The 27,316-nt window shown below is 24.1% G+C and overlaps 9 protein-coding genes across 9 annotated transcripts; 4 read left to right on the forward strand and 5 right to left on the reverse strand.

Moving 5' to 3' along the window:
• Positions 1-3,242: 3,242 nt before the first annotated feature.
• DICPUDRAFT_88397 (uncharacterized protein) lies at positions 3,243-5,671 on the forward strand (the record flags this gene model as incomplete). Its single annotated transcript, XM_003289147.1, has 5 exons — positions 3,243-3,270; positions 3,344-3,543; positions 3,646-4,109; positions 4,182-4,347; positions 4,424-5,671. 5 exons carry the CDS (start codon positions 3,243-3,245, stop codon positions 5,669-5,671), a joined length of 2,106 nt encoding a protein of 701 aa, XP_003289195.1.
• Positions 5,672-5,726: 55 nt separating this feature from the next.
• Positions 5,727-7,783, reverse strand: DICPUDRAFT_55932 (UDP-glucose pyrophosphorylase 2). Its single transcript, XM_003289154.1, has 4 exons — positions 7,738-7,783; positions 7,046-7,497; positions 6,638-6,971; positions 5,727-6,573 (listed from the first exon to the last, which is right to left on the reverse strand). Exons 2-4 carry the CDS (start codon positions 7,490-7,492, stop codon positions 5,843-5,845), a joined length of 1,512 nt encoding a protein of 503 aa, XP_003289202.1. The 5' UTR covers positions 7,493-7,497; positions 7,738-7,783; the 3' UTR covers positions 5,727-5,842.
• A 2,141-nt stretch (positions 7,784-9,924) lies between these two features.
• On the reverse strand, positions 9,925-11,546 carry DICPUDRAFT_153530 (uncharacterized protein; the record flags this gene model as incomplete). Its single annotated transcript, XM_003289155.1, has 2 exons — positions 9,925-11,187; positions 11,352-11,546. 2 exons carry the CDS (start codon positions 11,544-11,546, stop codon positions 9,925-9,927), a joined length of 1,458 nt encoding a protein of 485 aa, XP_003289203.1.
• Positions 11,547-12,195: 649 nt separating this feature from the next.
• DICPUDRAFT_35300 (uncharacterized protein) lies at positions 12,196-13,507 on the forward strand (the record flags this gene model as incomplete). Its single annotated transcript, XM_003289148.1, has 4 exons — positions 12,196-12,294; positions 12,378-12,810; positions 12,891-13,172; positions 13,242-13,507. Coding segments are annotated over 4 exons (1,080 nt in total), but the record flags the coding sequence as incomplete, so codon positions are not given.
• Positions 13,508-13,770: 263 nt separating this feature from the next.
• Positions 13,771-16,332, reverse strand: DICPUDRAFT_79965 (uncharacterized protein; the record flags this gene model as incomplete). The annotated part of the gene is made up of 3 exons (XM_003289156.1): positions 13,771-15,589; positions 15,657-15,841; positions 15,904-16,332. The coding sequence occupies 3 exons, from the start codon at positions 16,330-16,332 to the stop codon at positions 13,771-13,773; spliced, it is 2,433 nt and encodes an 810-aa protein (XP_003289204.1).
• Positions 16,333-16,772: 440 nt separating this feature from the next.
• Positions 16,773-17,535, forward strand: DICPUDRAFT_79966 (uncharacterized protein; the record flags this gene model as incomplete). Its single annotated transcript, XM_003289149.1, has 3 exons — positions 16,773-16,981; positions 17,053-17,347; positions 17,434-17,535. The coding sequence occupies 3 exons, from the start codon at positions 16,773-16,775 to the stop codon at positions 17,533-17,535; spliced, it is 606 nt and encodes a 201-aa protein (XP_003289197.1).
• Positions 17,536-18,762: 1,227 nt separating this feature from the next.
• On the forward strand, positions 18,763-23,509 carry DICPUDRAFT_55934 (uncharacterized protein; the record flags this gene model as incomplete). The annotated part of the gene is made up of 6 exons (XM_003289150.1): positions 18,763-18,823; positions 19,067-19,180; positions 19,289-20,638; positions 20,714-21,087; positions 21,167-21,301; positions 21,389-23,509. The coding sequence occupies 6 exons, from the start codon at positions 18,763-18,765 to the stop codon at positions 23,372-23,374; spliced, it is 4,020 nt and encodes a 1,339-aa protein (XP_003289198.1). The 3' UTR covers positions 23,375-23,509.
• A 239-nt stretch (positions 23,510-23,748) lies between these two features.
• Positions 23,749-25,190, reverse strand: DICPUDRAFT_79968 (uncharacterized protein; the record flags this gene model as incomplete). Its single annotated transcript, XM_003289157.1, has 5 exons — positions 23,749-23,974; positions 24,047-24,086; positions 24,149-24,809; positions 24,880-25,015; positions 25,084-25,190. The coding sequence occupies 5 exons, from the start codon at positions 25,188-25,190 to the stop codon at positions 23,749-23,751; spliced, it is 1,170 nt and encodes a 389-aa protein (XP_003289205.1).
• A 571-nt stretch (positions 25,191-25,761) lies between these two features.
• DICPUDRAFT_88400 (uncharacterized protein) lies at positions 25,762-27,186 on the reverse strand (the record flags this gene model as incomplete). The annotated part of the gene is made up of 3 exons (XM_003289158.1): positions 25,762-26,471; positions 26,574-26,970; positions 27,118-27,186. The coding sequence occupies 3 exons, from the start codon at positions 27,184-27,186 to the stop codon at positions 25,762-25,764; spliced, it is 1,176 nt and encodes a 391-aa protein (XP_003289206.1).
• Between the last annotated feature and the right edge of the window lie 130 nt (positions 27,187-27,316).

A 27,316-nucleotide genomic window follows, 5' to 3' on the forward strand; every position in this document is an offset into this window, starting at 1 on the left:
AAATATATTTTAAAAATGTATTAAATAAAAAATAATTATTAAAACCCTAAATTATTATTATTATTATTTAAATTAAAATAATATTTGATTATTTTTTTTTTTCTAAAACCCAAATATTTTTCAAAAAATAAAGATATTCTATGCATTTTTTTTTTTTTATATATACAAAACTTTGAAGTTTAAATATATGATTTTAGTGGTTAATATGTTAGTGTGAGCGTGGGTGAGGGTGAGGGTGAGGGTGATATTGTGTGAATGTGGTTTTGGGTGTGGTGGTGTGTGTTTTTTTATGAGTGTGGTTTTTTTTTTTTTTTTTTTTTTTTAAAAATTATATTTATTTATCTTACACATACACATACACATAAATATGAACATAAAACTTTAAAATTTTTTTTAATGATTAATTTTGGGGACTAAAAAAAAAATAATATTCTTTAAAAAGGTGGTTATATCCTAATTGAGAAAAATGATATGTGTATACCATTATTTGAAATTGGTAAATAGAAAACATCTACCAAAAATTATTTTAAAAAAAAAACAAAAAGGATAGGAAGAAGAAAAAAACAAAAAAAAAAATAATAAAAAAGATATATTTAAAGATATATAAAATTGGGTGTTTATTTATATCAACCACAGGATGTGTTTATTAATAAAATAGGTAGATTTTTATGATAATAAACACCACAACAATAACAACAAAAACTTTTATATTGACATAATATACCTTTAAAATTGGTTTTAAGTGGATATTTTTTTTATAAATTTATTATAATGATAGTACTGAAAAAAAAAAAAAGTATTAAAAAAGATAACATTATTTTACATTATTTAAACTATTTTTAAACATTTCTTTTAAAAAAACAAATATGGTGAAAACAAAATAAGCAATAACACCAATCTAAAGATTTAATAATCTCTTTACGATCAATTATTAAAGTTATTTATGGTATAAAAAAATATTGCTATTTTTAATTTTTTTTAATTTTTTTTTTTTTCAATTTATTTTGTTGGTATTGATTACATTAAAAATAATGATTTGGATTGAAGGTTTGTTTTTTATTTCAATCAATTATATCCATGTATTATATATATTATTCTATTTTTTTATTTTATTTTATTAATATTATTATAATAAACAAAACTATGAACCTAGTTTAAAAAATATTTTTTGATAAAATTATTTTATGGGTGATTCGAGTTAAATTAAAAATTAACAAAAAAAGAATAAACAATGATATTGGTATTTATATATTGTGTATTTAAAATTATTTTATATATCAACATTAAAATCCAATTGTTTTTTATAAATTACCTTTTTTAGATATTTGTTGATGTTATTGTTAAAATTGTATCAGTTATTAAATTTTGATTTTATATTAAATGATAATTATTTATGTAATGATATTAAATGTAAATGACCTGATTTTAAACCCGAGTTTAATTTTAAGTTATTGAAATTTAATATTTTTAAAAAATATCAAATTAATAAAAAAAAAAAAAGAAAAAAAAAATATAAAAAAAAAAAGATAAATTATTATTTTTTATTTATTTTAATATTGATACTAAATAATTAAATTTAATATAATTATTTTTAAAAATATACTTCAAGTGAGCACATACATTTAAGTAATTTTTTTAATTTTTATTTTTATTTTTTTTTAAAAAATATAATTAAATAAGTTAGGGTGAGGAAAATGGGATATATATTAAATTATATGATATGTATGTATGCATTTGTGTTTATGAGAAAAAAATAATTTTAGTGTGTTTATTTTCTCTTAATAGAGAGTGATCTCTTTCTGCTATTATATTATATTTATTTACTATCAAAAGAGCAATCACTGGGTGGGTATTTCTATTTAAAGAATTATATATAAAATTAATATTGTGTTGTATTTTTTATTTGTATTCATAAATTAAAAGCATTTTTTGTGCAAAATATATAATATATTATTTTATAACTATATTTTTATGTGGATGATAGATTTATTAATACTTGTAGTAGTTGTAAAAACTAGAAATTTGTATACTCTTCATTTTTTTACATATAAATCGATGATGCATTTTAAATGTTTTAATGTGGTAGATAAAAAATTATTGTGAAATAGTGTGAGTATTGAAATTGTGTGAGTGTGTTAGTCAAAAAAAATACAAATTTTAAATAAATACTTAACTTTTTTTAACACTAAAACTCACACCCACTCACTGTTTTTTTTTTTTATCTAACAAAAATTACACCAAACCACACCTAAAAATACATAAATTCCAACACCAACTCTTTCTTTCACTTATTTGTTCAAAAAAAACATATGAAAACTCCAATATCCTCATACATTAACTTTACAGATTATATTAAAATAAATCATTAAAAAAAATATATTAGTTTCTTGTTATAATTACTATTGAAGTTAATTAGTGTTAAATTGAAAATAAAAGTTTTCATACTTATTATATTAAAGGGAAGACAGGATATAGTTCTTTGTAAATTAAATTAATTAAAAATTAAAATTAAATTAAATTTAATATAATTTAAAATTAAATTATCATTTAATTATTTTTTTATCCCAATAATACAAATTAATAAAAAAACAAAATTTGATTAGTTTTATTAAAACAGTAGAAAGAAACTGAAGTAAAAAAAAAAATTTGGTAATTCATATTGGATCAATATTTTTCAGTTTTATTTATATAAATTTTTTGTTATATATCACACAAATAAATGATTAAAAACTTAATTTACTAATTTTTTATTTATAAAATATTTAATTTGGAAATTTTTAATATGGGAAATCGTTTTTGTTTCATCAACCGATGGACATTGGAATTGTAAGAACTTTGTTAATAGTTAATAATAAACCTTGATATTTAAATTTTAAAATTTTATTATAATCATTTTTTTTTATAAAATTAAAACCCAAAAAAAAATTTGAAAAAAAAAAAATTAATAAAAAATTAAAAAAAAAATCATTTTTATTTAAAATATATTTATTTGAAAAAAAAAAAAAAAAAAAAAAATTTTATATATATTTTTTTTTATTAACTATTGTACTTTATTTTATATTTCTGTATTAATCTATTTTATTTTTATAATCAAACTATTTATTTATTTATTTATTTATTTGTTAATTTATTTATTTATTTATTTATTTGTTATTTATTTATTTTTCTATCTTTTCAATTTTATTTATTCAATATTTATTTGTACTATAAAAAACAAAAAAAAATATATAGGGATACCAATAATGGAGATTTTAACACAAGCCGAAAGAAGTAAATAAAAAAAAAATAAAAAAAATAATAAACAATACCCTAATATCATTATTATTATTTAAATAATATATAGAAAACATAGATATTTATTTACAACAAAAAAATGAAGATGAGAACTATCTTCAAAGAGTTGAAGTTAAGGGAAAGAAGGCAAGGAAATTATTTTTTATTATAGGTAATAACAGAGTTTTCTTTTTTAAAGTTGGTGGAAAGATTGAAATTGACTATCATTTCTTGGATATTTTAGAACTAAAGTCTGATGGTATTAAAGAGGTAATTATTATTATTATTATTATTATTATTATTATTATTATTATTATTATTATTATTATTTAAATATTAATCTTATTAATTAAATTTTTATATTAAAAATAGATACAATTGAAATTTAGAAATGATGGTGGCAAAGAACCATTAATATTTGGATTGGAACAAGAATCAGATTCAGCAGAAATTATTTTAGCAATTGATTATTTATTTACATTAAATTTCCCATCAATGCAAAATAACAGATTAAAGATTATTGTACCAGAACCAAAAAGAACAGAAATTTATAGCTCACCAAATGCATTAATCCCAGAGGTTGGAGTATGTAATGGCTTTACCCAAACTTACTTTTCATTATGCGATTATTTAAATATACAACCAATTAGTGAAGTTTCTTGGCACATTGAAAATGTTATTGGCGATAAAAGTGATATTAAAGATTTTGACTATGGTTTCTTCTTCAAAAAAGATAGAATTATTACCATTGATGCTAAACCAATTATGCAAGCTTTGACAATTAACAAATACTTTACCTCATTTTCAGTAAACAATATAAAGTTATCAAACGAATGGTGAGTATTATTTTTTTTTTCAATATTATTTTTATAAAATAATTAACTTTTTTTTTATAAAATAACCATTAGTATTCAATCAATTATTCAACTAGTTTCACAAAATACATGTTTTGAAAAAATATGTTTAAATGGAATTGGTTTAGATAGATCTGCAACTGAAAAATTAATAGAATCATTCAATACAAATAAAGCATTAAAACTTAAGGAGTTAGATCTTGGTAATAATAATATTGAAGTAAATATTTCATAATAATCTATCAATAAATAATTATTATAAATACATAATACTAATTAAAATATATTTTTTATAGGATAAAGGCATGACATTATTATCAGAATATTTAAAAACAACACATTGGGAATTATCAACATTAATTCTAAATAACTGCTCAGCAGGTAGATCAGCAATGGCACATTTAGGTGATGCAATTACATTCAATGAAAACATTCTCAGAAATTTAAAATATTTAGATGTTGCTTCAAATAGATTGGAAAGTGATGGCTCGGTAGCATTTTCAAAATTATTAGAAAGATCAAAAACCCTTCAAACCTTTTTAATTTCTAATTGTAACCCCCAGTTCCACCAATGGACCAAAGTATGCATTTCATTGAACAAGTTTGATAACAGTGGTAATAGAATCACCCGTAAAGATAACATCCATAGAGATATGATTAGTTTTTTAAATCACTCAATTTATCTCAATAATTTAAATCTTTCAAAGTGTCAAATTCCAGTAGAAGCTGTTGCAGATATTTTTGGAGAGGGAAACCTTGTCAAAATGGAAACTCTCAATGTCTCAGATAATGATTTAGGTGATGAAGGCATCTCTACTCTTTGTGATTTAATGGCCAACCATCCATCGATTAGATCACTCAACATCTCTGGCAATTTTAATAGAAGAAGCAAAAATAGAACAAATGCAATCGAATCAATTATTAACATGTTGGAAAAGAAATCAAAGACCCATAACTCTATTCGTTCACTCTCTATCCAAGGTTCGGGCAAATCCCAATTAAAGGGTGATCTTCTTCCTATTGTTTGCTCTATCTTTTATAATGGATCATTAAAAGAGTTGGATATAAGTGGTCATTCTAGTGGTGATATTTTTGCAGCCTCAGTCGGTAAACTTTTACAATGTAATGCTGGTTTAGAAACTCTTTATTTAGATGACAACTCAATTACTAGTCGTGGTTTACAACTAATTAAGTTTGGTTTAGCTAGAAACTCTACTCTCACACGTTTACCTTTACCAATTAAAGATATTGCCTCCGCATTAAAAGCTGATGCCACACCGGTTAATCTTCAAAAGATAACTGAAGTATCTACCGAAATTCAACAAATCATTTTAGATAACTACACAAATAGAACTATTCAATCAAATACATCCCTTAGAGATTCTCAACCAAAACAAATTTTAACTAAATCAAGAGCTTCCTCAACACCAATTGTAAATGATCCAAAAGCTACAGTCGCTACATGTGCTGGCCTAAAATCATTTATTTCAATTGATACTGAAGTTAATGAACCATTGGCAAATGCTAATTTAATTGTAAATTAATCATCATAAATAAACTATTATCATTATAAATAAAAAACTCCTTTTTTTTTTTTTTAATACATGTTTTATTTATTTATTTTTTTTTACCAAATAGAAAAAATGGTTTTGGGTGGTTTTTAAAAAGATTATTACTATTATTATGTTTGCATTATTATTTATTATTTGTTTATTTTATTGATCAAGAATTCTTAAATTACCAGAGACTACCTTGTTTTCAAATTCAGCACCTTGTGGTAAATCTATACGATTTCCTGCTGGAGCAACAATAATAACAGTACCTTTGAGAACCATATCTGAGCCAAATGTTACATCACCAGAAACAGTGAGTTGGTCTAATTCAAGGATATCTGGAATACCTTTAATACGAGCTTGATAATCTGATACTTTTTTGAAGAGATCTCCCAATTTGACTAATGGAACAGTATTGAATGGTCTATTTTTATTCATAACAAGTACACCATCTTCAAGTGAATAAAGATTTGATTGGACAATAAAAAGATCTGATGTTGATTTGACTGGTAAAAATCTTGATCTTGGTACATTAACACCACGAGCATTATTAAAGAATTCTATAGCAGCACCAGCAGCAATTTCCAATTGGATAATACTCTTACCATCTGCAACTTTTGGATTGATAATAATATCCATATCGTCTAATAGATTTTCTTTTAATACACGATCAATAGCTTTTAAGTTGACCCAAATGTTGTTGGTATTGAAAATCTTGAATTTTTTGATTGATTTAAACTCTTCAACTTTATTTGATGGTACTTGAGCAATTTCTAATAATTTAGCTTTACCCTCATATTCAATTAATGTACCACCTTTAACATCAGCTCTGGTTTTGTTTGTAACTTCCATAATATATTCACATTTTTCTTTATCCATAGTATTTAAAATATCTAAAAAAAAAAAGATAAAATTAATATTTGGACCATCCATTATATTATTTTAAATATAACTTACTGAAATCGACAACGGCACCAAGATTATCAACATTTGAGATGAATAAATACTCTTTACCTTCATTGAGGAGTGTTTCTAAGAGACCACTATTTTGTAAAGCAAAGAAAACGTCACCATGACCTGGTGGATACCATTCAGAGTCATTACCAAACAATTTATCTGGGACTGGCATTAAACTATCTTTTAAGATTCTTGGGAAACGTGATTGATTGAATGAATGAATCTTAACATCTGAATATTTATACTTTTGAATGATTTTACCAGTTTCTTGATGAGTGTTGAATGAATTCATTAATACTAATGGTACTTTAATATTATATTTTTCATTCATTTCCTAAATTAAAGAAAAAATGTTAATATAACGAACCAATAATAAATCGACAACCCTCTAATATAAATATTATTTACCTTAATTTGTTGTACTGTTAAATCTAAAAATGTTTTTTCACTTCTAACCTCAATTACACTCTTTGGACCAGTGCAACCCATAGTAGTACCCAAACCACCATTTAATTTTAAGACAGCTAGTTTAGAGGCGAGTTCTGATGTTCTTTCATGAGAGATTTGTGGGAGATCTTTATAATTTAAAACCATTTCATTTGGTGGTGGTTTGATTTTCTCCCAATCAATAACCTTCTTTCTGTTCTTGAGGAATCTGGTGAATAGCTTATTGATTGAAGAAACTTCTTTATTTAAAAATTCCTTTTTAATATTTTCATTTGGTGCAGTTTGTCCAATTGACTCTAATTTTTTTACAAACTGGTCCTCAACTGCAAGGTCTGATGATCTATTTCCAAATGATTGAAGTTGTGGTGATTGTGGCAATGGTGAAGTTGTGCTTTCTTGTTTCATCATTCTTTCTTTTATTTAAAATATAATTGTGATGTAAGTTTTTATTTTTTTTGATTTATAGAAAAAAAAAGAGAAAGTTATTAATAAAAAGAAAAAGAAATAAAAAAATTAAATTAAATTGATATTAATAAAAAAAATAAAAAAATAAAAAAATAAAAAATAAAAAAAATAAAAAAAAATTAATTAAAATAAAAAATAAAAAAAATATTATAATAAATATAAAATTCTTTTAGAAAAAAAATAATTACTATTTAACTAATAAACTATTTGTTGATAATAATAAAAATTAAAATTAATTTATAGGGAATTGATGGTATTAAAAAAAAAAAAAAAAAAAAAAAATGATTTTTTATATTAAAAAAAATATTTGAAAAAAAAAAAAAAAAAATTAAAAATAAATAAATAAATATAAAAATGATTAAAATCCCAATGTGAAAAAAAGTATCTTTATTTTTTTTTTTAATTTTTTTTTTAAAAAAATCACATATTTAGCTTTTGATATAAGACACATATCTTTTATTTGTTAATTATTGTTAACTTTTACTTTTTTGTATATAAAATTTAATATACTTTAAGATAGATATACAACATATAATAAATTTAAAAGTATAGTGACATAAAATACTATTTAAATATAAAAACAAAAATGATTTTTTTTTTTTTATAGATTTAAAAGTAATTACAATGTAGAAATAACACACACAAACAATTTAAAAATTATAAATACTAAAAAGAATATGATAAAATAAAATAATGAAAAAAAGGAAAAAGGAAAAGATATCATACCAATTTGTGTGAAAAGGGTGTAATATTGATATGATCAAATAAATATTTAATATGTTGTTATGTGGTGAATGTTGTGGTTGAACTACTAATAATAATATGGATGTTATAAAAACTGAAAAAAAATTTGTAATTTTTTTATTTTTAATTTATTGTCAACAAAGACAATGATAATATAAACACAAATATGATATTAAGTATTTTTTATTATCAAATTAAAAGTGATTAATCTTTTAAAGGTTAAAAAGATTTGTATAATTTAAAATTAAATCTATTAAATAATTGTAATATAATAATTTAAAATATTTTTAATAAATTATTTATACATGTAATAAAATTTAAAAGAAATAGAAACAATATTTATAAAATTATTTTATTTATTTTTGAAATTTACATTTACAAATAAATATTATAAAGGATATTGTTATTAATTTATAAAATTAAAAAAATTGATTATATTGAAAAAATTATTTTGATAATAATAAAATAATTCAAAAAAAAAAAAAAAATATACAAAATGGTGTGTAAAATTTTTAACCTCTGTATAGACAATTGTTTTATATTATTGATGTTTTAAAATTAATATACTGATATATTGAAATTTCCCACACAAAAAATAAGTTAAAAAAAACAAAATAATACTATTGGACAATTAAAATAAATTTTTTAAAAAGAGTTTTTTTTTAAAATAATTAAAATGTAGTTAAATTTCTGATACAAAAAATTGATTATAAAAGTTTAAAAAAAGATAAATATACATACCCTAAAAAAAAAATTGAAAAAATCAAAATTAAATGAATTTATTCAATACTATATTATTATTGTAAAAAAGATAAACACAATGATATATTATTATTTATAAAATTCTAATGTTACTTTATTAAAGAAAAACACAATTATAATAAAAAAAATAAATAAAAAAAAAATAGTTATATTGTTTTACACCAATAAAATTAAAATATTTATATATTTTTTTTTAAAAAATTTTATTAAATAATGAAATATAATTAAAAAAAAAAAAAATAAAAAAAAAAAATAAAAAATTAATAATTTTTAATGAGGGGTGAATAAAATATTTGTACATATATATATATATACATATATATTTTGTTGTGGAGGTGGGTTTGTTTTTATTTTTGAATTAAAATATATATATGTAAATATTAAAAACTTTTTAATATGGCAATATGGGGTTTATCATATAAATTTTTAATTAAACTACCACAGCAAAGGTTTAAAATATTAATTTGGTTGGGGTTAAAATAAAAATTAAAAAAATAAAAAAAAAGTTTGTTTTGATTTAGAAATCATCCCAATAATTTTAAAGTAGCAGTGGGGTTTAAAGAATGAAATAATATATTATTAATACTTGATATTATTAAAAATTTCAAACCCATCACTTTCATAAATTTACAAATATGTAGTTAATCAAAAAAAATATTTTTATGATAAAATTTTAACAAAGATTTAAAAAATATCTTAAAATTTTAAATAAAGATTTATTATTATTATGAATGATTAAAAATATTTTAGTTTTAAAGAAAAGTGAGTTACTTATTTTCTTTTTATTTTATTTTTCATTTTTACAAGATTAAAAAAGTTTTATATTATTTATCTATTTTATTTATTTATTTATTTATTTATTTAATATATTATTTTGATTCTTTTTTATCTTGAACTTTTTGTGGTTTATTATTTCTATTTAAATTATTTTGTTTTATATTGGTATTTTGTTGTGGTTGTGATGGTTGAGATGGTTGTGGTTGTGGTTGTTGATTGTTAAAATTAAGAGTTATTTTATTATTTGAGTTATTTAAATTATTTGGTCTTTTAAATGGTTTATTTTGTTGACTATTGTTATTATTGTTATTGTTGTTGTTGATAGAGTTTCCACTATTATTTAATTTTTGTTGACGGTCGCCTTTTTTTTCCTCGATCTTAATAGAGTTACCACCAACATTTATTTTATTATTTTGGATTGCTAAAACCTTTTGTACTGATTCAGGTTTATCAAACTCTACAAAGCCGTAACCTTGTAAAAGTTTTACACTTTGAACATTACCGTATTCTTTGAGAGCCTCTTTAATTAAATTTTGATCGATTTTGTTGTTGGAATGTTTGAAGCTAATAAAAACAGTGCATTGTTCACGATTATGGTGATGGTTTTGTGTTGATTGATTTGGGCTTGAAGCTGTTTGTTGTGGCTCATCCTTTGTTGTGGTAGTTGATGGAGATGGTGATGAGGATGAAGTTGCTGGTGGTGGTGATGTGGTAACACTAGCAGTTGAGTTTGATTCATTTTGAGTAGTTGAAGCTTTTTGTGAAACCAATTGAGCCCATGTTTCTTTCTTTTCTACGACTGGAGCAGGGGTAGAAACCTCAACAACTGGAGTAGCTTTTTTTTCTTCGACAACTGGAGTAACTTTTTTTTCTTCAACAACTGGAGTAACTTTTTTTTCCTCAACAACAACAACTGGTTCAATTGGTTTGGTATCTGGTTGTGGTTGGATCTCTGAGGTTTTTTCTTCTTGTTTTTCAACAACAGTTTCAGTAGTTTGATTTTCAACAACAGCTTCAGTAGTTTGTTGTTGTTGTTGTTGTTGGTTTTGTTGATTTTGTTGTTCTTCAACAATTGAAGCTTCATCTGGTTGATCAATAGTTTCTTTTGGTTGTTGTGGCTCTTCAAATGGAACAATATAAAAAGTATCGTTGGTAATAAAGAATGAATTGTCAATTTTCTTTAAAACGAAATATTGTGAAAAAGTTCTAGTATGACCATTGTATTCAAGTTGACCTAAACAAGAGATAAAAAGAGATTCTTCTTTTTCTTCTGAAAAAGAAGATTGACAATCGATATATTTAATTTTAGTGTGTCCACCAATTTTGTTTGAATTTTTAATTAAAAATTCACCAAGCTAAAAATATAATGGAAAATAAAGAAAATAATATTAGTATTATATTTTAGAGAAAAAAAAAAAAAAAAAAAAGTGGATTTTTGTGAATTTTTTTTTTTGTTTATTTCCGTAAAAAAATAAAAAAAAAAAACAAAAACAAAATTTGAAAGTATTTGTATACATACATCGTGCTCGCCTTCATTTGAAACTGATGTTGCACCATCGTATCTTCTGGTTACTTTTGAGGTGTTTTGGTAAAATAAAATTAATTCTTGTGGTGATTTAACTAAAGAAGTAAAGTATTTGACTAAAAAGTTTGCTGCAATACTACTATTAATCTTTTGCATTTTATCTGTCATACTATTATCAATCTTTTGCATTTTATTATATAAATATCTAAAAAAAAAATATTTTAATTATTGTAATGAAACTTTATTTAAATGAGTTATTATTTATTTTTATACTTTAAATAATAATACAACTAATAACACACTATTATGAAGGGATTATTATTAAATTTTTTTTGTTGATCTAGTTATAGAATATTTATATAAAATTTTTTTAACCCACTAACACTAATAACAAAAAAACACACACAAAATGATAAAAAAAAAAAAAAAGAAATAAAAAAAAAAATTTTAATAAAAAAATTTTAAAAAAAAAAAAAAAAAAAAAAATTAAAAGATTTAAAAAAATAAAATTTTTTTTTTTGATTTATTTTTAAGAAAATTGTAAATATAACGATTTAAGGTAAGATAGTGCCCACAGAGGCACTGTTTATACGTATATTTCCTTTGTTTCAATATTTATAAAAAAAAAAAGAAATGGTTTATTTTATAATAATGAAGTTCATTGCATTATTGTGAACTATTATTTATTTTTTATTTTTTATTTTTTTTGTGTTTTTTTTAAAATTTAAATTTTTTTTTTTTTTTTTTTTTTTTTTTTTTTTTGTTAAATTTTTTCTTTTCCTTTTTTTTTTTTAAAAAATATTAAAAAAGAATGGAAATTTAAATTTACGGGTATCCTTATAGCCCCCATAAAAAAAATAAAAAAAGAGGGGATAAAAAATCATTCCAAAATGATTTGGCATTTTTTATTACGGGAACAAACCCCCCCGTTTTAAGTGTAAGTATATCCATAATATACTAATCCTAAAAATCTTAATGTTTACTAATTTTATTTTATATTTATTTATTTATTTATTTTAGAAAAATAAAATTTCAGTTTGGGGATTGGAAAGTAGATCAAGTTCAGATGAAGTTGAAGAATTAGCATCAGTACCAATCGATGGTATAATTACAGATTTAAAAGTTTTTGAAAATAATAATAAACCAATGATAGTAGCTTCAACATCTAAAGGATCATTACATTTATTCTCAATATATAATTTACCATCAAAATTTGAATATTTAGGTTATCAACAGCAAATAAATAATAGATCTTTGGTATCAAGAAATAGTGATGACAGTACTTATGACATTTGTAATATATTTAAAGAAAAATCATGTGATCCAATAAATAAAAACTCAAGTTTAAATTCAATAGATATTAGTTATGATCAACAACACCTTATTACAGTTGGAAATGATGGTTTTATGAGCTTATTATCATTAGATTCACTTTTACCAATTTATACAAATAGTAAGTAAAATATAGATTTGTAATGCAGTTTTACCCTTTTTTTATTAGAAAGTTTTGTTAATTAAGTTTTTTATTAATAGGATATATTGATGGATTAGGAGTTAATGTTGTAAAATCAATTTCAAATAGTCAGGTTATAACATCTGGTGAAAACCCAATAATAAAGTTTTGGGATTTTAGAGCAAATTCAACTACACCAACAAAAATAATTAAAACTCAAAGTCCAAGAATTAATAGTTTAGAAGTTCACCAAGATCAACAACATATTATTGCAGCAGGTGGTTCTGATGGTAGAGTTACATTATTTGATATTAGAAGTGGAGATTACCCAATTGATCAAAATAAAAACCATAATTCAGATGGTGTGTATTTATTATTAATAATATTATTGGTATTAAAAAAAACTAACAATTATTTTTATTTATTTTTAGTTTGGGAATTATCATTTAATAAATCAAATCCAAATCAATTATATTCATGTTCAGAAGATGGTTCTATTTATCAATATTCATATAGTAACGATAACTTTATGAGAGCAGATGACGATAATACATTCGATTTATATAATAAAGAAGTTACACCATTACAATTACCAGGATGCATTGGCTCAATTGATTCGTTTGACATCAACTCAAATATTAATCGTTTAATTTGCTGTTCGACAACTTCCCAATGTTTAATTGTTAAATCGATTTAAAATAGTTTAAATAAAATTATTTTTTTCTTTTAATTTTTTTAATGTAAAAAAGCTATATATAAAATATATTATTTTATTTATAAATTTTTATTAAATTGTTTAATATAGCATATTAATTTTGCAATTAATGGTGATTTCTTGTATTCTATTGCTAATTTAATTGTATCGTTTAAAAGTTTTAATATTATTTGATTGTCGCCTAATAGTTTTGAAAGTTGCTGTATTATTATATCATAATTGTCTTTGGTTGCCCTTCTAATTTCTTATGTACAAAATTTAATAATATTCATATTGTTTTCATTTTGAGATACTTCGAAGAAAATTGGAGATAATGGTGATGTTTTTGGTGTTAATGGGGTTGTATTTATATTTCCATTGATATTCGATGCACCGTTTGTTGCTGGGGTTGGTGGTATAGTTATGCTTGGATTTGGTAAAAGTTCATTGGTTGTCTTTGTTGTTGATGGTCGTGGTGAGGTGGGTAATAGATGATTGGTTGGTGATGCTTGAATAGGTGGCTGTGTGGAAGCTCCGGTATTTGAAAGTGCTGGAATACTACCAGTTATTAATATTGGTTCTGAATTAATTGGTGGAGATGTGGTAACGTTTGTTGGTGTGGTAATATTATTATTTTGATAGTTATTTGTTGGGGGCGAGCTATTAATTGGTAGATTGTTAATATCTTTAGTTGAAATTGGTGTTGTGGGTTGGGTCGATATAGGTTGTGGTTGGGATTGTTGTTGTTGTGGTGTTGGTGGTTGGGATTGCTGTTGTTGTGGTGGATATAATGGAGTTGGATAAGCCCTTCCAGAAAATCTTCTTCTTTTATTCTGATTGGGTTGTTTTGATTTGTCACCATCAAATAAGGGATTGCTTCCACCAGTATCATCAGCTTCATCAATTGACATTGCAAATCTTGGACCTTTTTCTTTTCTATAGGGATTACCAAATAAAGGGGTGTTTGGTTTTTTATCGTCATCAATATCTCTTAGTGTTTCACGCTTGCTTATCGTTTCGTGATAATTGCCCATTTGCGATATTGGTAAATGATGCTTGGCTTCGTCTTTTTGAATCTTTTTCTTAAATATATGATCCTTCATTTTATCTAGTTGATTTAATAATTGAGTTCTATTTATATCAAAAACATTTCTTTGCAATATACTTTGGTTGTTGGATGAGGAAGATGATGATTGCTCAGAAAGCTCTTGTGATAGCTCAGAGCTATCGTTTTCTGTTTCTTGTTGAATTAATTCTGATAAAATGTCGCTGGAATAGCCTGAATCTAAAATATGGTGAAAACTTTTACCAAGGTTTGAATGTTTATTTTTTTGTTGCTCCTGTTGTTGCTTTTGTTGTTGCTGTTGCTGTTGTTGATATTGCTGAAATGATTGCTGTTGTTGCTGCTGCTGTTGCTGTTTGGAGTTTATTACACGTTCAGACTCTGTTTTGGATATTGATTGTGATTTAATTTTTTTGATCATGTTGTTAATAAAATTTGAAAATTGTGCATCAATGTTATCTGGAACCAAATTGATTTGACAGAATCTTTTTAATGCATTTCTTAGTGGGTGTATATAGTATGGTGGTATGGATAATAAATAACTTTCAAACTCTTGTCTCCATTTAGCTGGTGGTGCTGTTTTAAATTGACTAAAATCATCCAATAATGCCCATAATCTTGGATAATTATAGGGAAATATAAAAAGATTATAACTATTACCTGCAGAATTTAAACGAAGACACCCAAATGGTTCACCCTGACCTGACGCCTGTTGACTATTTGACATATAAACATGAACACATTGAATTTTATTTGTTAAAAGGTACTGTGTGACAGAACAAGGCTCCAATTCATATTTGTCAAATGGAAAATTTTCAGGAATATGGGTATCACATTCTAGAATACTATAACGTATAATTGGGTGAGCAGTACGTGCTGGTAGTGAAAGTGATGTTAAGTCTGGATAATAATTTTCTGGTATTGGCCAAAAACCACCTTGGCCTCTAACATATAACATTTTATGTAGTGCATTTGGTAAAGTTCCATTTTTTTGTTGTTGTTGTAAAGGTAATGGCTCGAAACTAATGACAACACCGTTTTGAAGTTTTTGCATTAAACTCTCAACTTGTTGGATCATAACCTTCATACTTGTAGCAACTTGACATTCCACCTGTAACATCGCACATTGGTGCTATAGCAGGTTCTGATGGTAATGATGTTTGTTTATTACTTGATATACCATTAAACTTTAATACAATTGAAAACAATCTTTGATCCCATCTAAAGGGCTCAATAGTTGGATCATTGTTTAATACATTTTTTGGTAATGTAAACTAAAAAAATATCTAATTAGTAACTTTGCGCATTAATGGTAACAATAATAAACTATATTTACATTTTCAACTATACTCATATTATTTGTTAATGAGCTACCATCGGTAAGTAATACAATAATAGCAGGCTCTATAAACCAAGGATTTCTACCTTGACCATAGTTATCGATTGATGATTGAATTCGAAATAAATTTAAATTGTCAAACGCTTTTTGTAAGGAGAACCCTAAATTTGACATATCTTTGCACACTAAATTCTTAACCTCTTGAATAAATGTATTGAAATTATCTTTCCATCCAATCTTTACTGCTGTTAAACTATTCTCTTCTGATGTGATTAAAAAGAATCTATCATTTCTCATCGATGCATCTTTTGATCTAATTTTTATAAAATGTTCAATTGCTGCTTTACAACAATCTAACAATGTCATACCATTAGTAGTTTTTTGTGACATAGAGCCACTTGTATCTACTACAAATGTTATTAACATTTTCTATTATTATTATTATTTTATTCTATTATTATTATAATTTTTTAGTGTGTGGGTGTGTTTTTTAAAAATACATAAGAAAAAATAATTTAATAAAATAAATAAATAATGATAGATATTTTATAATAATTACAAAATTTTATATTGTAATCTATTTAAAATTGATTTATTTAGTAGTGTATCTATTTCTTTTTTTTTTAATTTAAAAATGATATTTTATAATAATTTTATTTAAAAATAATAATAAATGAAATTTTTAAAAAAAATAAAAAATTTAAAAAATAAAAAATTAATTTTTTATTTTTATTTTTTTAATTTTTTTTTTTTAATTTTTTTTTTTTTTAAATTATTTCATTTTTTTTGGCATGTTCAAATTTTAATAAATATTTTAAATAGTAATTTAGTTTTATTAATAAAAATACAATAATAATAACAATAAAATGGCATGTAACGATCCCTCACATTCACATACAGTCGACGATGGCATTGAGTATTCATTAAATAGATTTATAGACACTGGTGTAATTACTTGTTTAAATGAAAAAGTAAAAAACTCTGTTCAATCTATATTCAAATCGTGGGAAGATAGACATGACACTAAATATTTTTTAGAAAGCTGTGATGATGAAGAATTAATTATTAATATTCCGTAAGTGTATAAATATATTTTTTTCAAAATTTAAAATAATGTATTTATAAAAATATTCTTTATATTTTTAGATTTGGCGCAGTGACACAATTAAAGTCAATTATTATTATTGGTGGAGATGGCGGATCAGCTCCAAGCAAATTAAAAGCATATACAAATAATAGTAATATTGATTTTGGAAATATTGGTTCATTTACATGTGCTCAAGAATGGAATTTACATGAAGATTTCGAAGGTGCAATTAGTTATAGCTGCAAACCAACAAAATTTAATAATATGAACCATCTTACACTTTATTTCCCAACCAATTTTGGCTCACCAACAACAAAAATTTATTATATTGGATTAAAAGGCGTATATACAAATGTAATTAAATTAAACAACTACCCCCATTTTTAAAAATATTTTTGCATATGACTAATAAATAATAATATTATTTTTTCATTTTATAGGCTAGAAGAGAAATTGTAAATACAGTTTATGAAGCAAAACCTCAAATTTCAGATCATAAAGCCGATTCCGGTGCCAATTTTGTATCTCGTGATCTTATGTAAATAAATTCAATATAAATTCAGCTTTTTCCTTTTTCAAAAATTTTATTAAATTGGATGTTCAAACCAGATTTTTCCAATATCAAACTATTTTTTTTAAATAAATATTATAATAAAAATTTTTATTTATGATCATTTCTTTGTGTCAATTTATTTTCAAATAATTAACCAATTTTTTTAAAATTTTTTTTTTTAATAAATAAATTTAAAACAAAAAAAACCAAATTCTTTATTTTAATTCCAAAATCATCTTTTATCATTTCACAAAAAAAAAAAAAAAAAAAAAAAAAATTTATCATATTGTAATAAGGAGGTTATATTGCATTATATTATTTCGATGTTAACCCCCAAAATAAAATGGCATCATGAAATGCCATATAAACGAGAGAAAAAATTTTTATTTTAAATAATTTCAAAAAAAAAAAATAAAAAAAAAAAAAATAAAAAAAATAAAAATATTGTAAAACAAAAATTTTCTTTTTTCTTTTATTTTTTTTTTTTTATTTTAGAAAATAATCAAATCAACTTTTATTTTATTAATATAAATAACTATTGTTTTTACATGTTTTATTTTTAACTTTTATAAATTTATTCGCACTTATTGTTTTGTAAATTGTGTGTTTTTTTTAAAAAAAATATATTAATAAACATTTTACTTTGTTTGTATAAAAATTTATTTTTTTGGTTTTTTTTTCTTTTATAAAACAGTCATACTCATACAATTATAATAGGGTATAATTTTTAATAAATTATCTTAAGTGTATAAATATATACTACATATACACACCACAGCACCATTACCACACACCACCCATTCAAACAATTTAGATACCCACCATTACCCTCAAAGATAGATTTTTTAAAAAATTTTTAAATTATTTTTTTTTTAATTATTTTTTTTATTTTGAAATTTTTTTTTAATATCAAAACACATTGAATATATAAAAATAAAAATTTATTACACATAAAATATATAATAATTTAATATTTTTTTTTTTTTCTTTTAAAAAATTTATATTATTTTTAAAATTCAGTAATACTCAATTTTTAAATTAGTATATTAAAATTTTATATATATTTTTAAATTGATGTATACAATAAATATTCATAATAACAATAATAATTTTTATAATAATACATTATAGGTAAATAGACAGATAATTATAAATTAACAGTAAAAAATTATAATATATTAATTTTTTTTTAAATAAAAATTATTTTTTTTAAAGAATGTACTTTTTTACGCCTCCCCAAAAAAAAACATTAAAACCAGTTATTGACGAAAATAATAGTAATAATAATAGTATTCATAATAGTAGTAATAGTGTAAATAATAGTAATATAAATAATATTCATAATAGTAATAATAGTGTAAATAATAATAGTATTAATAGTAGTGGAAATAATATAAATACAAGTTTAAGTGATAATGAACAGCAAAGCAATTTAGAAGATATACATAATATAAGTAATATACTACCACAATCAAATTATAATAATAAAACCACTACTACAACTACCACCACTACAACAGATAACCAGTCATCACATTTTCATCAAATTAATGATAAAATACCTAAAATCAAACCATTAGGATTAGAAACTTACTCTTTAGAAGATGAAAAATATTTATATAATATATCATATTGTAAGAGATTATCTACATAATAGTTTTTATATTTTTTATCTTTATATTAATTTTATTTTTTTTTTAATTTTTTTTTTAAAAAAAATCTATTAATAATTATTTTTACAGTTTCAAAAGAAGAAATTAAAATTTTATACGATTTATTCCACAGAATTAATTTAAATTTAGAAGGATTAACAGAGAATATTATCTTTCAAACATTATCATTTTTGGTTCACTTGCCCAAAGGTATAGATGAACTTTCCGATTTGTTTTTTAATGAAGATTTAGTATATAGAAGAGAAGTTGATGAAAATCATCGTAAAAATTTAAAGTTTAATATGAATGGTAGTAGTAAAAATTCAAGTCCAATAAATAGAAATATAAATATAGATATAAATATAAAAGATATTGATGACAATAAAATAAAAGCAACTACTACCACCACAACTACAGCAATACCAAGAAATAATAATATCATTGGTAATAATACTGATATACCATCCTCATCGGCAACTATAATGGGTGCAAATAATAATGAAGAGGAAATAAATTTAAATAGTAGTCATAATAATTTAAACAATATTAGTCCAAACCAGTATTTAAATAGTTTAGAGGTAAATTCAAATGAACTATCATCTATTGTAAATGAAGATGAGCATTCAACCGTCTCAACTAGTACCACCTCGTCTGTAATACCTCCATTATCAACAAATGATAAACAGCCAGAAGAAATTGAACAGCAGTTACAAAAAGAAAAAGAAGAAATGAAAAAACAATTACAAAAGCAGCTACAAGTTTCACAAGAAGAGGGTAAACAGGAACAACATGAACAAATTGTATTGGAAAAGCAAAGTTTTAAACAGGAGTTATTTACAATTAATAATACACCAATCTTAGCAACAGCAACATTATCATCTACTTCTACTGTCGACTCTGTAAATGAATTAGGTCAACAAATTGAGGATAAATTGCAACTAAAAGAACAATTACAGCATCAATTAAAAGTTGCACAAAGTACAAATAATTTAAACAATTTCTTATACAATTATACAATGTCAAGTGACTTTAATGTAACATCAACAATGAACAGCATAGGCAATTTATTAAATACCACTAATACTACTAATACATCAGTTAACGGTGATTCATATTATGGCGATGAAGAAGAGGAGGATTACGAAAATGAGGATACTCAAGAAAAAATAGAGTCTATAAATTTATATAAATCACAGTTTTCAATTATTCAAGACACTAATTTATGGAGTGGTAAAACTTTAAAAGAAGACGAGTTTGATTATATTGATAGTTCATCAGAAGTTTTGAAATATAGAATGATTATAAACTATCTATGTGAAAATTTATTCTCATTCATTAGAAAGCGTTATAATATACCTCCAGGCAAAAACCCATCTATCATCCATATTATCGAAATGATCTCAATTATGACTAGAGGTACTCTTAAAGAAAAATCAGAACGTAAGTTATTTTTAGCCCAAAAATTAAATTTTATACCATAAAGAATTTGTTATATTAATTTTTATTATCATATAGTTGTATTTAAAATTTGTAAAAAGAAATCAGAAAATGTTATATATAAATCAGAATTATTAGAATTGGTTCAATCAATTGATGCAGTAACAGTATTAAATGTATTTGGTTTGGGTAGTATTGGTTCTCCAGACGAAGTTGTAAATAATATTTTTAGAGAGGGTTTAAGTACTGTAAATTCAATTCAACGTACACCAAATTTTCAAAGATCCGATTCATTTTATCAAAAGTCAATGAGCTCAGAGTTACCCTTTAAGGATACATGTCTTGAATTAAAAGAATTTGTTAAAAGATCAGTATCAAACTCTGATATTCCAAGATGTTTTGGTTTTTTCGATTTAATTTATTTATGTTATGTTAAACCAATTGAAGATTATGTAAGTATAAAATTTAGAAAGAAACAATAATTTAAATATCATTTTATTTATATATTAAATCATAATTTTATTTCAATAGTTAAAATCAAGTATAAAATATAAGCAAGCATCTGGATATTTATATTATGAAAAGTATTTGGGAATTATTAAAGCATATTCATTACGTTGGTTTGAAGTCAGATCTGGATTTTTAATTGGTTATAAAAGATTATTTGTAAGTATATCTTATTATTATTATTATTATTATTATCTATTTTAAATATTGTTTAATAGTTTACTAATTAAAATTAAATGTATAAAGTCAAAACCATCTAAAGTTATTTGTTTATTTAAAACCAACGTAAAGATAATACCAAAGGAACACCCTAAGCATCATATGAAGTTAAAATCACTATTTAAAGGTTCTCTTAGTAAACAAATTGATGGTAATAAGGAGGCAACAGATTTTGTTCTTAGAAGATACGATGATACAGAACAGACATTTATTTCATTGAGCTCTCATAGAGCTTCGAATTTTGTCAATGCTATTAGAGAAAATAGTAAAGGTTCATATAGATATCATTCATTTGCAAGTCCACAAGAAGATATTCATGTTATTCCTTACATCAATGGTAACCATTATCTCAAAGGTGTTTATAAAGCTTTAAAGCATGCCACAAGTGAAATTTATATTGCTGGTTGGTGGATTTCTCCAAATTTATCAATGAATCGTACTGCAAAGAAATCAAAATCACCCGATAAATATCGTTTAGATTCACTTTTAATGAAAAAAGCTTCTGAAGGTGTCAAGATTTATGTATTGGTCTGGGATGAAACTATGATTGCAATGGATTTAGGAAGCAGAGGTGTAAAAAGTATCTTTGAAAAAATGCATCGTAGAAATATTAAAGTAATTAGACATCCTCATCTACTACCGCTTTACTGGTCTCATCATCAAAAGGTTGTTGTGGTTGATCAACGTATTGCTTTCATTGGCGGCTTGGATCTTTGCTTTGGTCGTTACGATAATGAATACTATTATGTAAAGGATAATTTAGAGATTAATTTCCCAGGTGCCGATTACATTAATAGTTGCATTGCTAAGCCTGTAAATAACTTAAAGGATTGTCTAGTGGATCGTAATACTACACCTAGAATGCCATGGCACGATGTTTCAATTGCATTGGATGGAAAAGCTGCTCGTGATGTAACCTATAATTTTATTCAACGTTGGAACCATGCAAAAGACTCTAATCGTGACTATAAAAGCTATCCATATCTTTTATCATCATTAGAAACTCCCTTAATCCCAGAACAACCTCGTGGTACATGTAAAGTTCAAATAGTACGTTCAGTTTGTGGTTGGTCAGCAGGTCAGGTATTAGAAAACTCAATTTATAAAGCCTATTTAAATTTAATTAATTTATCACAACATTTCATCTATATTCAAAATCAATTTTTCATATCGAGTGTTGGTTTTACTCAGCCAAATAATCAAATCGCATTTGCAATTTATAAAAGAATCGAGAAAGCAATCATTTTAAATCAAGTATTTCGTGTTATAATCCTTTTACCAGTTCATTGTGAAGGTGATATATATGATGTCGATACTCAACTCATTATAAAGTATACCTCAAAGTCAATTAATGGTATAAAATCGGAGCTCCTCAAAAAGTTTCCAGAAGTTGACATCGATCAATATCTCTCCATTAATTCTCTCCGTAATTGGGACGCTAATGGTGATATTATTTTCACAGAACAAATTTATGTTCACTCAAAAGTTTTAATTGTTGACGATAAAATTGCTATAATTGGTAGTGCTAATATAAATGACCGTAGTTTAAATGGTACCAGAGATAGTGAAATCTGTGCAATCATCGAAGATCGTGACTTGGTAGATTCAAGAGTTAACGGTTTACCCTATAAAGCTGCTAAATTTGCCCACAACTTAAGATGCAATCTTTGGGAGTATCACTTGGGCCTCATATCGAGCCCAGATCCTAGTATTTCAGATAGAATTAAAGATTTGGTTATTGATAGTACCTATCATGATATATGGAGAAGTATCGCAAATAATAATTCAAAAATTTATAAAGATGTATTTGGAAATTTTATACCAGAAACTTGTCGTTCAATCTCTCAGTTAAATAGATCAGGAAGAGTTAAAACCACCGAAGAAATTTTAGAAAAACTTTGTTCAATTAATGGTTTCTTAATTAACTACCCCCTAGATACATTTTTAGTTGACGACGAATCCCCAACTTCATTATATTCCGATATTATAACCTCAATGAAATTATTTTTATAATATCTATAAATAATAGTTTATAATAATAGCAAAAACAATATAAATAATCAAAAATATAAATTTATTAATCCCAAAAAATATAATATATATATTTTATTTATATAAAATTAATAAAAAAAGATTAATTTTTTTTTTTAAATTATCTTTAAGCTAAAGTTTTTTATTTATTTAGATATCTATAGATATTAATTATTTATAGGTAATACCAAAAATCCTTAGTCTTGGATATTGTATTCACTATGGATATATATGCAACATCATTTGGATTTCCAAATCCATATCCAAATAAATAAATAAAGGTAAAATAAATTTATTTTGATTAATAAATAAAAAGAATAGATTTACATATTTTTTATCATATAAAAAAAAGATATTTATTTATTAAAATATTGATGAACAAGCGAGGTAATCTTTACTTTAAAATTGATAATAAGGGTGTGGCCAAATGATTCTTTCTTTGCTGCTGAAATGAAATCTTCCCATCCCTTTCCATTCTTTGTAAGTATATAGCTATTAACTGTCTCTTTTTTAATACCATCTTTCCCAGCAACTACCTCAAATGTAAAGTTGCATGAAATTGGAAGGTCATAATAATTATACCTAAAAATAAATTATCATAAAACTATTAGTATTATAAAATTAAAATTTAAACTAATATTTAATAAAACCTACAAATATAAAGAGCTATTTTTATTATCATTGGTTTGACCATCTATAAAAAAAAAAAATTAGTTATTTATAGATTTAAATAATAATAATATTTTTAATAAGTACTTGGATATAATTGAAGACAAAGTGGACGGTTACCAATTGAAAAGTTTAATCTTAAAACATAACCTTTTGGTTGGACACAGAATTTATTATTCCAATTTTCTATTTTCCATTGACCTTGGAACTTTGTATGGCAAAGATTTAGTTTCTTTTTTTCTAGTTCTAATTCTTCTCTAAGCGAAACAAAAGAGTTAACTATTGTTTGGTGATGAGCAGATGATAATAAGTGCTTATCCATTTCCGATCTTTGAACCTTTCCTTTACAGCCTCCATTTAGTTTACCATAAATACAATCTACCATTTCATTAGCACATTCATTTGCATAATGTATTGGTAAAAATTCTCTTTTAACTTTTGAACCACATCTACATGTTACCGTGTATTGAAGACAATCAGTTTGATAATGCTTCTTTAAATTTACTCTTAAAATACTTGCTTTACATAATTCACATTCTATTCTTTTGGAGTCGCACTCTTTAATGTGCTCATCAAGTAAATTCTTTCTAACTAATTCGCACTCTTCATTTATTGGACATTTGATAAATGAAAATTCGCAATTCTTTATGTGTGTCTCTAATTCATCTATAGAACATTCGAATCTACATCCAAATTCCTCGTCTGCAATGTAATCTTTTGTATTATAAAACTTATTTGGGCAAAAGATCTATTTATTTATTTAAAAAAGTATTAATATTGAAAATCTTTATAATTATTAATATAATATTTATAAGTACCTTTAATTTATTAATTTGTCTTTCTAAATATCTATTTACTGAAATACTACCTAAATCGATTCTACATTCTGGACAACCAGTATTTTTACTTTTAATTGCTTCTGTACATGATACACAATAAATATGACCATTTGTACTAAATATAAGTTAATAAATAGTTATTAAAATATGTTTGTATTTATGTATGTATATATTTGTGCATACCATTGATAATTTTTAAACATAATATTATTACAAATATTACAAAAGAAATCTTCTTCTATTTTATCCTCTTCAATGACTAAAAGTTTATCAAAGATTAATGAGTCCATTTTTATTATTTTATTATTTTTATTTTACAATTTAACTATTAACTATTGTTTGAATATACACTATTATTATTATTTTAATTAACCAAATGAAAATTTTTTTTTAATAAAAAATAAAATATTTAAAAAAAACTTTAAAAAAAAAATTAAAAAATAATTTTTAATTTTTTGGGTGTTTTTTCTCGAAAAAACAATCTGAATATTTATTTGAGTATTTATTTAAGACACACTCCAAATTTTCACTCTCTTAATCAAATATAATTTATATTTATATTTATATTTAGGAAATAAAATGATGATATTTTTTTAATAAAAAAAAAAAAGTAAAAATAAATATTTTTTTTAAAAAAAAAAAATAGTTGAAAACAAAATATTTACATTTGTTCATTTATAAATTTTATTTGATTAAAAAATTTTATTTGTTCCTTAAAAATATAATACAATATATACCATAAAATAATTTTTTTTTTTTTTTCATATTATTAATTTAATAACATGCAACATACCTATAGTAAAAAAATTTGAAAATTAGTATTTGAAATTAAAATATTTCATCAATTATTAAATTAAATACTTACCATTCACAGAACTCACGTTCGGAAATTGAACCTGAATAATCCCTATCAATTTGATAGAATAACATTTTATTTTGACCCTTTGAGAAATAAACACCTAAATGTTTGAGACATTTTTTGAATTCTTTTTTAGATAAAGTACCACTGCAATTGTAATCATGAATTCTAAAAGCAGCGCTAGCTTGCATCATTTTTGTGACAAGATGTGCTGGTAAACCAACTGGAACTACAAAAGTAGCAGTTCTTGAATATGCTGAACCATAGGTGTATGAACCTCTAACGTATGGTGATGCAGCAATTGATTGGGCACCATAACCAACAGTGGTTGTTTGATAGGCTGAATATTGTTGTGGTGGGTATGCGCCCATTGGATATTGTTGATATTGTTGATAGGCTGTAGTTGAAGTAGTTGAGTAACCATATGGTTGTTGTGGTGGATAAGCACCTGCTTGTGGTGGGTAACCTTGACCTGGATATGGTTGAACTGCACCTGCTTGTTGTGGTGGATATGCACCTGCTTGTTGTGGGTAACCTTGACCTGGATATGGTTGAACAGCACCTGTTTGTGGTGGGTAGGCACCTGGAGCACCTGGTTGTTGTGGTGGATATGCACCTGGAGCACCTGGTTGTTGTGGTGGATAGGCTCCTGGAGCACCTGGTTGTTGTGGTGGGTATTGGCCTTGTTGTGGTTGTTGTGGTGGGTAGGCTCCTGGAGCACCTGGTTGTTGTGGTTGACCTGGATATGGTTTAGCAGCTTGTTGTTGTGGTTGACCTGGATATGGTTGTTGTGGTGGATAGGCTCCTGGAGCACCTGGTTGTTGTGGTGGGTATTGACCTTGTTGTGGTTGTTGTGGTGGATATTGACCAGCTTGACCTGGTTGTTGTGGTGGATAGGCACCTGGAGCACCTGGTTGTTGTGGTGGGTATTGGCCTTGTTGTGGTTGTTGTGGTGGATATTGACCAGCTTGACCTGGTTGTTGTGGTGGGTAGGCGCCCGGTTGTTGTGGTGGATACTGACCAGCTTGACCTGGTTGTTGTGGTGGGTATTGACCTGGAGCACCTTGTTGTGGTTGTTGTGGTGGGTATTGGCCTGGAGCACCTTGTTGTGGTGGTTGTTGACCTGGATATGGTGGTAATGGTTGACCTGGAGCACCTTGTTGTGGTGGATAGGCACCTGGAGTTGGTTGGCCATTTGGTGATGGAATTACCTGCAATTATAATTTGTTTGTTAGTCAGTATATTTGTATAATTAATAATATAAACCATTTAAAAAAAAAAAAAAAAAAAGTTATCGGATGTGAAAGGTAACTAATCAAAATTTTAATTACAACAAAATATTTTTTAAATTAACTTACTTTAACTGGCATTTGGCTGTAGTGATCAGCTGCTGATCCGGCTGGTGGTGGATTTGATGGGTTTTGCATTATATTATTGTATAAATAAAAAAAAGATAATATATAAATACAAAAAAAATTAAATTTTTAATTTTGTAATTAAAAAAAAAAAAGAAAAAAAAAATTAAAATTTTATTTAAAAAAAAATTTTGATATTTTT

Source organism: Dictyostelium purpureum (genome assembly GCF_000190715.1).
Source record: "Dictyostelium purpureum unplaced genomic scaffold DICPUscaffold_164, whole genome shotgun sequence".
NCBI lineage: Eukaryota > Evosea > Eumycetozoa > Dictyosteliales > Dictyosteliaceae > Dictyostelium > Dictyostelium purpureum.